The sequence below is a fragment of the Nelusetta ayraudi genome, unplaced genomic scaffold (assembly GCF_046127955.1).
Source record: "Nelusetta ayraudi isolate G7.1 ecotype Tasmania unplaced genomic scaffold, CSIRO-AGI_Nayr_v1 ptg000135l, whole genome shotgun sequence".
Classification (NCBI taxonomy): domain Eukaryota; kingdom Metazoa; phylum Chordata; class Actinopteri; order Tetraodontiformes; family Monacanthidae; genus Nelusetta; species Nelusetta ayraudi.
This window is the reverse complement of record NW_027466185.1, coordinates 18,946,925-18,960,080: the sequence shown is the minus strand read 5'-3', so window position 1 is coordinate 18,960,080 and position 13,156 is coordinate 18,946,925. Positions and strand designations below refer to the sequence as shown.

At 47.6% G+C, this 13,156-nt stretch overlaps 1 protein-coding gene across 3 annotated transcripts in view; it reads left to right on the top strand.

The window, feature by feature from the left end:
- Positions 1-13,156, top strand: part of LOC142877412 (triple functional domain protein) — an 80,365-nt gene that overhangs the window by 25,177 nt on the left and 42,032 nt on the right. For all 3 annotated transcript variants that reach the window (XM_076012031.1, XM_076012032.1, XM_076012030.1), the window contains exons 3-7: positions 2,804-2,878; positions 5,828-5,942; positions 7,976-8,168; positions 11,553-11,657; positions 12,217-12,413. In XM_076012031.1, the coding sequence (XP_075868146.1) occupies positions 2,804-2,878; positions 5,828-5,942; positions 7,976-8,168; positions 11,553-11,657; positions 12,217-12,413 (685 nt within the window). The remainder of the gene's footprint in view (positions 1-2,803; positions 2,879-5,827; positions 5,943-7,975; positions 8,169-11,552; positions 11,658-12,216; positions 12,414-13,156) is intronic.

Sequence of the window (13,156 nt, the reverse complement as noted above, 5' to 3'; positions counted from 1 at the left end):
GAAACCACTCCTGATTTCTTTGGCTTTATCTCACATATCCATCTCATTAACAGCCTGTAGAAGTTCCTTGGAAAGGGGGAGGAGAGGTTTGGAAGCCCATTTTATGAGGCTTCTCTCTATTGCAGGCAAAATGATTGTGATTTTTTTTTTTTTTTTTATCTGGTAGCCCTTGTAGCTACGGCTCAAGGCCTCCTTGAGTTGTGATGGTTGACAGGGTCCCTGCATCACTGCTTCATGCCAGCAGCTACGTTAGGATACGGTCTCGTTCAAGCCAGACGTGATTAAACCTAAAAGATGTTCACGGAGAAAAGTCTACCGTGGCAGTCTTTGTTCTTCTGTGACTTAAATAGTTTCATTTAGTTGGGATAACGTTTCCCCTGCAGCATCCACGCTAATCTCTTTTAGCAGTAGCCGCAGCAGCAGCTCGTCGATTTCTGCTGCTTCTTTTATGTTATTCTGCTTCTGGGACTTAGGCTGCTTGCTAGTGTTGTTGTCAAGACCGCGCCAACGGAGACCAAGACATTATCAAGACTAGAGCGAATCGAGATCGAGACGAGACCAAGACATTTGGGGTTCGAGACCAAGACAAGACCAAGACTTTATATGTCAAAGAGAAATAAAGAAGCAAGGTATTATTATAAGCAAGGTATCTCTGAATAATTTTCTTTAACATTTTGCTGCTTTGCCAACTATTTTAAACCATTTTCAAAAAGACAACTTTGCTCCATAAAATTAACAAATAAATGAACTGGCAATAAGGAGCTGTGTCACTCTGGGTGTCACAAACAGAGCGTAAAACGGCAGCAGCTGGATTCTTTTCTGTTATTATCGTGTCATTGCAGTGTTGGCTGAGTCTTGACTGGTCTTGATCAAAAATCCCGAGTCCCTCCAGTCCGAGACGAGACCAAGACCCTTAAAAAGTGGTCTGGAGACCAAGACCAATCGCGAGTGCTGCAACACTACTGCTTGCAGTAGCTGCATTGATGGATGATGAAATCCCAACAGGGATTGAAAACGCTTTAGATTGGAGGCTGCCAAGGCGCACGGGCAAAACATCAGGATTGAGATCTTATCAATCCGGATAGTGTTTGGTTAAATCAATATATTCCCCCCCCCCCTTTTTGGATAAATAGCGAAAACTTTGTGTTTGTGACATGACTGATTCAAACTACCCCGCGGGAGAAGGCAATTTCAGTCATTCGTTTGGGGAAATTGGTCGAAATGTCACCCTGATAGCGGACTAGGGTTGGGGGGGTGTTGAAGTTGAAATGTGACTTTAATCACTTGGGGGAGCAGTCCGTCTATATATAGCAGTTGCGCGAACAGGTTTAACTCATTATCTCCTGACAACCGCTCAATCATTTGGTGCGGAATATTAACAGCACGTCGAGGGCTTGTGGCGCCATCGCGCCCGTGAGACCCGGCTTGACATTTATAGGCTGTCAATTTATAGTTCAGAATATCGCTGCGGGCTTTCGGGTTAATTCTCATGCTAACAAGGAGGCTCTTCTTCCATTTGTCAGAGACAAACACTGGGAAAAAAATAATAAAAAAACAGCCCAGAAATCGTCAGATCCTGTGTGGCGTGTCAGAAACAGACAGGCTGGAGAAGTAAAAGTAAGTTGGAAGACGCCTTTCACTGCAGGGGAATGTGACAACGTGTTTGAGACCTAACCTAACGGCCGCGAACGGCTGAAGTAACCATTTGTGTTTCCCTTTTCCTCGACTGTGACAACACATGGCCTCCTCATAGTGCCAATCACGTAATCTCCTGTCGGAGCAGCAGATGGAGAGAGAGAGAGAGGGAGAGAGAGAGAGAGAGAGAAAAAAAATTAATAAATCTGAACGCCGGGATGTCTTGATTTTTAAATTGAAAACAAGCTCTTGGTTGCAAGAGACGGGAGTTTATATCACGTTTATCTGAATTATTTATGAACAGTGATCACGTTTTGGCAAAGACGTAGATATCTGGAATGGAAAGTTTAATTTATTGGTTAGCGTGTAGCTTTTCAGTTTCTCAGCAGCCATTGGCTGGACCTGCTGCTGCTTCCTCCGACATTACTGCCCATCAGGTGTTCGATCCGACACATTAGATTGTTTTCATTCAGTTTTCTTGGAGAGTTGGGCCTGTTTAACTGGAGTCTGAAATTGGAAGACAGAGATCTTTAAAAGGTGAGACATAGGACAAATTTTTCAGACTGAAAACTCATGCCTTTGTTCCACTCTCACCAGCCTCAGGTGCCACATGTATTTTAATGCTAATTAGCGAATGCTAATCCAGAATAAAGCTACCAGAATAGTGTCAAGACCTCCTTTAAACACTTTACTGTGAGCCTCGTCGCTTCTGGCCTGTTCACACGCCGCTTCTTTTGCCCTCCTTTCGACACTCGTTTCAAAACTGAAAAAAAAAAGTGAGCGCCGTTGCCCTTTAACAGTAGTCGACGGCACTGGAGTGGCCAATGGACTGGAGTGTCTCTTCACCCCGTTTCACCTCTCTTGCGGCAAACTCACAACTGCTCTTTGTTTGCCCCCAACTTCCCCTCAGTTTGGCCTCACTCGGTCCCGCCGCCGTGTCTCCGACCACAGCCTCGGCGCTCCCTCTCGACTTGTGCGTGCGTGTGTGCATGCATGTGTGTAACGGCAAAATCTTACTGTTGCTTTTTCCTCCCCTTCTCCATATTCACGCTGTCTGAATTGGAATCCCGGTGCTTAAACGCAGTCGACTCCTCCTCGCTCCAAGTCGCCGAGATCCGCCTGCTTCCAAATCATCTGCCCTTCATCCGTCTCCTTCTGTGTCTTCCAGGTTTCCGGAGAAATGAGGAGATAAGAGCAATGGAGGTGCTTCCCATCCTCAAGGAAAAAGTTGCCTTTTTGTCAGGTGAGACCAGCAGGGCGAATGAAGTTGAGGAAAGCGGGAAGTAGACTAACTGAATGAGGTGCATCGTGTCTTCATAAGGTTTATGTTATTGTTAGAGAGTTTTTCTTTTAAAACAAACACACAAAGTACATGAGTACAGGAAGTATACTGCTTAAAGGTCCAGTGTGTAATATTATTTAGCTTGATTTATCACTTTTATATTGTTAAAAGCTAAACATGCTGCCGCTAATTACATTAATAAAAGTGTATATCGATGTACAATATACAGATTTTTTGGGAGGGCTCCTCGTTTGGGGGGGGGGGGGGGGGCATGTTGCGCTGCCAATTTTTAAGGAATTCCACCTGACGTTGCTCTAAATGGAATCCTTAGAAATTTTACACAATGGACCTTTAAAATTTTCATCCATATATCCACACACACATCCATACATCCATGTCCGATCTCTCTTCCTCCCCAAGCGTCGTTTCCTTCCGCTAGAACAAGCACGGGTCGAACTGGGGGGCCGGACACTTGACCCGTTGACCTTTGACCCTCCTTCACACGCACACGTGTGCGCGGACTGTCCAGGCGCGAGACACACTCCCACTTGCACACAGGCGCCCATTGTTTCGCCGCTATCAGCGGGGCTGCAGAGAAGAGGCGCAGCTGCGTCTTCGCCTCCTCCCCCCGAGAGAAACTCGACCTCCGCCGCGTCACGTGCGCGCGCACATGCACGCTCGGCCACGCCCCCCCCCAACACCCCCCCCCCCCCTCTCAGGGAAAACTCACCGGAGGGTCAGGCTGTAGACGGACCCTGGCGAGAACAATCCAGCGGGATTATTTGCACGGTGCGCAAAAACTTTTCAGCCTCGCGTGTGTGTTTTCAACACGCGAATCAAAACCCCCGGCACGTCGGTGGGTCTCGGCTGCATCAAAGTGAAACGTTTTTTGTTTTGTTTTTTTTCCCGCGCGCACGCGTTGTTCTTCATCTGAGCTCGCGCGGCGAAGGTCGCGGGCAGGAACAGCGACAATGAAGACGATGACTCAGACAAACGCGCTGAATTCAAGCGGCGGAGAGACGGGGGTCGGCGTTGCCATGGCAACGGCTGACTCTCCCTCTCACCGCATCCCATAGTAGTCAGTCGCTCGCGGAGTAATTGGCTTCGAAATGAGGGGAGGTGGAGAGGGAGGGTAAACGAGCTCAGCCTGTCATCAGAACTGGGTCCTTTGATAAATCGGCCTCGTTCTCGTTTTCCCCTGTTTGCCTCTTGAGTATTATATATATATATTTATTTATTTATTTATTTCCTCCAGCAACCCTGAAATCCGTCATCTTGCGGGCTGCCCGCGGTCGGCTCGCGCCTTTTAAAACTCACGTGACGAGAGCAGCACTTCACTTGCTCGGCTAATTGCTAATTGGGAAGCGCCATCAGCAGTGCGCTGCTGCAATGATTCATCACCGGCAGCAGCTGGAAATAAAACAAGACACAGCAGCTAAATCCCTAAAGGTTCCTCTCGTGGATGTATTATAATAACTGGATACCGGACTGACAATATAGTGGCGTGCCCATTTTCCCCCAGTGGCCACTTGAGGTACTGCAGCAAACAAAAAAAGATCCCATGGGTCCATTTTTCCCATAGACTGCAATACAAACGTGTTTTCAGACTGTGACCTGAAATGCGATTCATAGCAAATCTTTATATTGCAGATTTTTCAGTCATGGTCTTTAAGTCGTTTAAAAAAATGATAAAGGCCAGAAAATCACCAGAAAAGACTTTATTCCCAGTGTGATGTCACAACATTGTACGTGCTGCTGTGTCTCAGCTCGTTCTGATTGTTACTGACGTGTCTGTAAGTGACGTTCTCCAGTATCGTTCTGATTGGCCAAACAGATCATGTGAGTTACAGAGGCACGATGGGGAGTGACACTGCTCCGCATGCTCTATGGGCCCATTGATGTGGAATTCAAAAACTTTTTGGGCGTATGCACTGGGCGAGCAACTCCATTGAGATGAATGGGCCGCCTTCTTGGAGTCTGGAGGTGTGGTTCCTCTGCGCGCTAGTGTCGTAGCATTAGCGACGGAAACGGGTGGATTTTAATGAGTTGTATCAACAACATCTCAAGCAAGCGGCAGGTTGAAAAATATGATCTAGCTCGGCGTTTCTCAACAGATGGGTAGCCACCCAAAATTGGGTCCCCGAGCTGTTTTGATTGGTTGGCGGCATCGTGGGCGGTTAAAATATATATATATTTATAGAGTAAATGTTGAGCTTTTTTTTTTTTATTCAATTCTACAGTTTTGATAATTTACTTACGTGACATGATCGAAAGTGCGCTAGCGTTTTTATCTTTGTGGAATTAATTTGGGTGACTTATCATGACAAGGAAAACACGATGAGGAAAAAAACGACTGATCTGGCTGACGGGTTGACGCAGCGACAAAGGATTAACCTATCTTTGCAAATTGAGAAAGCATTGTCCAGATGTTTGACGTGATTCAGGTCAGCTTTGTGAATAATAATTGCCTTTTCTGTGATCGTTTGCAGCGTTACTGTCACTCTATGAGCGACTCTCCCACACCAAAACGACTATTTCAACCTTTCCAACTATTTATATGATATATATTGGTAACACTTTATTTTAAGGTCACAGTAAACCATCTACCATCACTTTAATAAGCCATTGTTCTCGCTTTAGATCCAGTAGCTGCAAAAAGCATTGTTATGTGATTATTAATTATATTTAAACGGTGTTGTTAACACTTATCCAGTGTAGCCTAACACTTAATAATGTTAAAAATTCATCTTATAGGGGAATTATTACCGTTTAACTAATGCGAATGACAAGGACCTTAATATAAACCGTGACCAATACAGCAGCAAACGGTGAAGTCCTGTGTCGTGTTCGTCGGGGATGAAGTGGTATTTCCCTCCACGCCATCCATCCTGTGGCTGTGTGTGCTTGCAGGTGGCAGAGACCGACGCGGCGGCCCCGTCCTGACCTTCCCGTCCCGCAGCAACCACGACAGAATACGAACGGACGACCTGCGGAGGCTCATCGCCTACCTGGCCGGCATCCCCAGGTTTGCACATCCCGCTTTACGTTTGTGTGTGTGTGTGTGTGTGTGTGTGTGTGTGTGTGTGTGTGTGTGTGTGTGTGTGTGTGTGTGTGTGTGCGTGCGCGCGCGCGTGCGTGCGAGTGTGTGTCCCTGCACACAGCTTCCTCAAAGCAAACAGCCGCCAGCCAGCGAGCGGTGGAATAAAAACCACGTGAAGGCAAGGAGAGCAAGAGAATAATTCACAAGCAGTTTGGCTCTGAGTGGCACCTCTGCCTTCCTAAAAAAATATATATATATATGTGTATATATCTATACATATATATATATATATATATATATATATATATATATATATATATATATATATATATATATACATATCTATATATCTATATCTATATATATATATATATATATATATATACATATACATATATACACAAAAAATAAATAAATTGTTGATGGTGAGGCGGAGCGAGGGGGGAAGCCTGTGCTGAGAGAGAGGGATGTGCGGCGGGCGACAGATGATGAAAGGAGGGAGGGATGAGGCGGGGAGAGAGAGTGGGATTAAGACAGATGGAGGGCGCATGCGCGGGGAGGTGTGAGCGGGCGGGCGAGCGAGCGAGCGAGGGAGCGTGTGTGAACGCGCAGAGAGAGGCAAAACAAAGTGTCGCAGTAGCCGAGGAGGAGCAGCAGCAGCAGTCAGTCAGTCAGTCAGTGTGGACCAGCGGCTCTTCGCCCAGCAGGTAAAACACCGACTGCTCTCTCTCTCTCTCTCTCTCTCTCTCTCCGGTCCGTGTTGACGAGTCGCCCCTCCGATGGAGGGATGCGACTCGAAGGAATCCTTCTTTCTTTTCCCTCCTCCTTCTGACTTTTCGTCTGATGATGTTTTTCCTTTTATTCCTCCTTTTCTCACCCCGACGTCACGTCGCTCTCGGTTGTTTTCAGCCAGCGGAGGTGTGCGTCCTATTTTAGGGAAGGCAACATCTGCACGCCGCTGCACACTGTGACAGGCTGCTTCCCGAGGTAGAGGGGAGAGGTTACGGGAGGGTTGGGCAGATTTAGAGAGGCTGATGCTGGAGTATTGAGGTTATTTTAAAAGATGACTAGCTAGATACTGGATAGACAGACAGACAGACAGACAGACGGATAGATCTTTTTTGTGTTTGTAATGAAATGAGATTTAAACGTGCCAACAGATCAGCGCGTCAAATCACTGGAAAATACGATGCATCAATCACTACGATGAAAATCTACAGCGACAAGCAAGCGGAGGGTTTCATTTTGCGGACGTAGAATTGAAATCGTGCCCTGGTTCCAACAGCCGTTCCTTCAGTGGATCCCCTAAACCCCCAACCCACACACACACATACACATACACACACACACACACACGAAACATTATCTCTGCCTCCTCGTCTCGTGGACGGTCGTCGCTCACGATGTCCCCCGGAGCGCGGCGCCCCCTGGGAGACGAGGTGGCCGATGCGCGAGCGAACGCTGCTGATTAGTGTTTTCATTTATGCACACACGTGCGACCCGTTTGTCACAGGTCTTTCTGTGTGTGTGTGTGTGTGTGTGTGTGTGTGTGTGTGTGTGTTTGTGTGTGTGTGTGTGTGTGTGTGTGTGTGTGTGTGTGTGTGTGTGTGTGGGCGGGCGGCCCCGATGCGTGCGTGGGAGGAGTGTTTGCACCGTTTTCCTGCTCACGCTACAGAAAACCGCCTCACCTCGCCGTTTGTTTTCATTCTTTTCTTCCGCCGTCCGTCTTTTCAAACCGCTCTAAATGTCCGACTCCTCTTTTTTTCCCAATCCCTCCCTCCTCTCCATCCCTCTCTCATCCTTTCCCACGCCTCTCTCTCTCTCTCTCTCTCTCTGGATTACCCTCTTTCCAATCTCCCTCTGCCCCTCCCTCTCATCCTCCCTCCTCTCCCTCCTTCTCTCTCATCTCTCTCTCTCTCTCTCTCTCTCTCTCTCTCTCTCTCTCTCATCTCTCTCTCTCTCTCTCTCGCTCGCGCTCCTTTTAATTCCTCCCACTGCCGCCGACCCTCGCACACCAGCGAGGAGGTGTGCAAACATGGCTTCACGGTCATCGTGGACATGCGCGGCTCCAAGTGGGACAGCATCAAGCCGCTGCTGAAGATCCTGCAGGAGTCCTTCCCCTCGTGCATCCACGTCGCCCTCATCATCAAACCGGACAACTTCTGGCAGAAGCAGAGGACCAACTTCGGCAGCTCCAAGTTCGAGTTCGAGGTGAGCGGCGCGTCTGTTTGTTTTTTTTCTTTGCATTTTTTTTTTCTGATCACAGCCAGATAGTGGAATTCACCGCGAGGACTTTCGTTTTTCATTTTCATTTTAACTTGGCATTGCTGCTCGGATGTATGCGTCTGGCTCTCGCTTGACGTTGATGGGACCCGGCTGCGGCGCTAAGTAGCCGCTAACGGCGAGACTTTTGAGTGCAACAGATTTACACCGGCCCTTTTAGACTAATGAGCTATAAAAAAAAAATTAAAAAAGTGTAGGAGATAGGAGAACATTTTTTTTTTTGCCGTCAGCTGAAATGCGACGAGGACGGCCGCAGCCGTGCGCCGGCCCCGTCCGCCGTCAGCACATTTCATTAAAGCCCCCCTCTCTACATCAGCGGCCAGCTGTCAACCCGAAGGGACGAGAGACAGAGAGGGAGAGAGAGAGAGAGAGAGAACTGCAACATTCATCAGCGGATCACGAGTTCCGCTCTGGACGGTGTTCAGTCATGAGTTTAGGACTGCGCTGCGTCTTCGCAGCTATTTTGACGACGGCCTGGAACAAGGAGCGCTTTATCCGGGCCGACCCGCAGGTTCTGAATCCACCAGTCCGGGGCCGAGTCGCGTTGTCATGGGGACGTCTTTTTCTTTTTTTTGTGCGTGTGTGTGTGTGTTTGCGCTCGTGTCCGTGTGCGTTGCGTCTCGCTTGTTTGCCCGCCAGTGACTTCCAAAGCTGCTCGACTTGCACCATGTGATCCCTTCCAAGGAAGTGAAAAATCAAAAACCAACAAACATTCCCACCGACACGGACGTCACCTGATCGCTCGAACCGGGTGATGACACCTTATTGATCGCTGGACAACAAGCAGGCGCCGCAGGGGGGATGGGGAAGAGGTGGGGGGGGGGGGCGGTGCACCCTCCCACACGCTGCTGCTGCTGCTGCTGCACACACGGCTTGGATTGGATTGGCTCGTAACATCGTTGTCATTGGATTTCTAAAGAGTGTTCACAGCGGCTGAGTTCATTGTGCTTTGTTGAAGTAGAGCTGCAACTGAGGAAATGATTCCAAAAAATTATATAGTCGGGGTGGGACACGCATTTTAAAATGGTGTGTATTTTTAATCCGTGCTTCTGTTTCAGGGGTGGGCAAACTTTTTGACTGGTGAGGCCACAAGGGGTTCTAAAATTTGACAGAAGGGTCTGGAGCAGCAGCAGATGGATGGAGCGTTCTGGCGAGCCACCTCATCGGAGGAAAAAATATATCATGGAATATGTAGAAAACACGTTGCTTTAATGTATAATTGAAAATGAACTAAAGCGTGCCAACAAAATCGGTGTCTTCGAAGCCACACAGTATTTAGCTCTTTATTGAAATTTCTCTTCAAACACTGAACAAATGTATCAAATACAGCCCTTTTATGACTAATTAACTAAAATCCAAAAGAATTCTCAGCACTCCCAAAAAGAGAGGTGCGTCGGAGAAGGACGCCATCCCAGAGTAAGACCAAAATTGATAAAGGCTCCCTCACACTGCTCGACTCTCTTCCTTTTATTTGGTATTCCTGCAACGTTTCAGTCAGAAGACCTTCATCAGGCATCACATAACATGACTAAATAAGAATAATAAATGACTAAATAACTACTAATATCATTTCTTCAAGTTTGGCCGGCCCGGATTAAAAGGCTCCATCTATTTCCATCCACTCGCTCCCTGTCCTGCGCTGTGTCGCAGCGCCGCCGGAGCCCATCTTTTAGTCTGCCGTCATCCAGCCGTCTTGGCAGGGCGCAGGCTGGGAAGTCCTGGTTTGACAGTCGACCTGACAAGCAGCAGCAGCAGCAGAAGCAGCTCAGGACTGTGGGAGAATACCAGGAGCACCCTGGTGTGGAACCCGTGCAGCGGTGGGGGTGCAGCAGAAAGACCTGGGTTGGAATCCAGTCTGCGCATCCCTGTTGCTGTGGGGCCATGATACCACTGTCATGACTCTCACTGTGCTACCCATCATCTTCTTTTGGGAACAATGATTTTACTATGCCACCTCACAATATGCAAATCAGTTCAATGTGATTTGCTGCGTCGACCCCTAAAGAGAACAACCTGAAGGAAGGATTCATTAAAAAGGCCTTTAAAAAAGGCCATTAAAGGCCTCATTAAAAAGGATTCAATAAAAAGGCCTGAATCAGTCAGTCAACACTGGACGGTTATTTCTTTTTTTGTTTGTAATGTATAGAACCAAACTGTGTCTAGGAGGCCTGTTGCCCTTAAAAGCATCTGCTCATTTGCCTTATCACAGCTTTTGCACTCAAGCTGCACTACATGGACTCCAGCTGGTTATGGATGCGTGTATGTCTCTGTGTTATTTTCTTTTTCTTACCAAAAGAATGAAGATCACATCTCCTTTCTCCCAACGAAGAGGTGCAGAATCGCGCCCGCAGCAGGGATTGTAATTCTTGATAAAAAAAAAAAAAACTGCGTTCGTCATCCAGCACCAGAGCTGTATACAATTCAATTAACTCCCGAGAGCAGCGGCGGCACCGGTGGCAAACGACGCTGCTGCCCGTGGTGTTTTCCCCCACCTCGGTGAGAGCTTTTGCTCTTTATTTAACCAGGCGCAACGGCGCTCACACGATTGTTTGTCCTGCACAAAGCCATCTCGCTATCGCTTCGTCTGCTTCCCTTCCTCCCTCCCTCCCTCCCTCCGTCCGTCCGTCCGTGCTTGGCCATGTGTGTGGGGGTGTTGTGTGGAGGTGGCGCAGCAGAATCGCACGGGCTCTGAAACTTAAAAAAAAAAAAAAAAAAAAAAAAATGGAAAAAAAAAAAAAAGAAAAAGAGGAGACGTTTCCTTCCTGCGTCTATGAAATTTGAAAGTGGTATGGTAACGTGCGTTTTGTTGTCCAATGTCCGATTTTCGGATTCGACTTTGGCTCCAAAGTGAGCAGAGCAGAGGAAGCGAGCCGAGTAGAGAACGCACCGCTCGCTGCTGTTTGTTCCAGATCGGGAGCTTTCGGGCGTGTGATGTAACGGTGCCCGCCGTGAAAAGTATGTCTGGTATCCGAAAACGGCGGCGTGCTAAATTAGGAGGATAAAGAGGATAAAAAAGAGCTTTAGTCACGGCTTTGATGTGCGAAGACATTAATTACCTGGCTTCGACTGAAAAAGAAATTTGCGTCTCTGCACTTTCGCTGTTTGACGCCCATTAGTGATGAGTCCTCCGTCCGCCTTGCCTCGGAATGAGAAAAGAATCCTCGGGCGGAGGAAATCGTTAGAGGGCTGAAGGAGAAGGGAAGTGGAGATTAGGAGCACTTTGCTGTCACTTAACGCGCTCGTTTAGCCTAAATCCTCAATGTGTCTTTTTTTCCCCGTTCTTCTTTTTTTTTTCTGAATTGGCACCTGTAGACCACCATGGTGTCGCTGGAAGGCCTCACAAAGGTCGTCGACCCCTCCCAGCTCACGGCCGACTTTGACGGAAGCCTGGACTACAACCATGAAGAGTGGATCGAGGTAAGGCGGCGGCGAGAGCGGGTCGGCGCTCCTGAAAAGAAATGTTAAAGTCCCAACTGATCAGCGTCTCTTTACATTTAAAGGGTAACTGTGTAATATTTGGGGATTTTGAGAAGAAACCGCGACATCAAGTTAAATCTTAGACCCTCCCCCTCCTGAGCTTGCCAGTGCACTACAGTTGCCTGCGCACACAAACCTAGATGATAATTCCATGTGTGTTCATACGTTGTTTTGATATCTTCCGTGAAAAACTGCAATGTCAATAGTCTTCATTTCATAGGGTGTGTCCAAACTTTTGACTGGGAATTTATATGTATACAACTATACAACTGGTTGTGGTATTGGCATGTATTATATGAGTATGAGTTGAGTGCTCAACCCCGGTATCGGTACCGATACTGGTATTGGTATTGGTGCATCTCCAATTGAATAATGGAATAAAGAAAGTGTTTTAAATATAAGTTCCACAAAAGTAGAAAATTGGCGAGCGCAGATCAGGGTTTTTTGAAGTGTTAGGCCAACACAATATAATCTAATCGATTCTCGCGCCTTTCGCCAGGTGCGCGTGGCGTTTGAGGAGTTCTCGGGCCACGCCACCCAGATGCTGACTCGCCTGGAGGAGATGCAGGAGACGGTGTCGAGGAAGGACTTCCCCCAGGATTTGGAAGGAGCTCGGCGGATGATAGAGGAGCACGCCACGCTGAAGAAGAAGGTCATCAAGGCCCCAATCGAGGAACTGGACACCGAAGGACAGAGGTGAGCGGGCCGCCAACCGCCTCGCGGGTCGAGGAAGACGGCGCGGCTCTGTTTGATTTAGCACCTCTTTGTCACTCCTTTAAGGTCACGTCGAAACTGAGCGTGTGCAGCCTCCCCACGACCTGTTTGCACTTGCACGTTGTTTTTTTTTGTGCGGGACTCTGGGAAGCCTCTGCATTTTCACGCCGTGGAAGTTTTAAATGTCAAATGAAAGCAGACCCACAAAGAGAGTCGGAGTGGAAGAAAAGCTACAAATCTCAAATATCAACAGTCAGTTTTGGTGCCACGCAAACAGCCCTCCCGGGGGCTGTCGGAAAGTTCCAGCGTTGATCTCTACGGAGATCCTGCCTTGCTGTTTATTCTTTTTGTATTATAAATGGGGTATGATTGTCATCAGCCAACCTTTTCTGATGCACGAATGAAGATGGCACTGAGTTCTCAGACAGTACATACAAGCTTTTTTTTTACCCCCTCAAAGTTGAATTGGGTATTGAGCCAACCTTACCTGGTAGGACCAGTGCCTTTACCCCCTACTTCCTCCCCTGCTGGTTTGGCTTGATGGCCTGTATGTTAATCTGCTTCTGTATTGCCTAGAGATTCTCACTGACTTCCTTCTATAATATGCAAAGATGTGATTCACCGTAAATACATGCACCAAAAAGAAGCGTGCCCACTTCTTAAATACTACACTCATTACAATATATTCTATAGGTTTATCTATTGTTATTTTTCAATTTATTTTT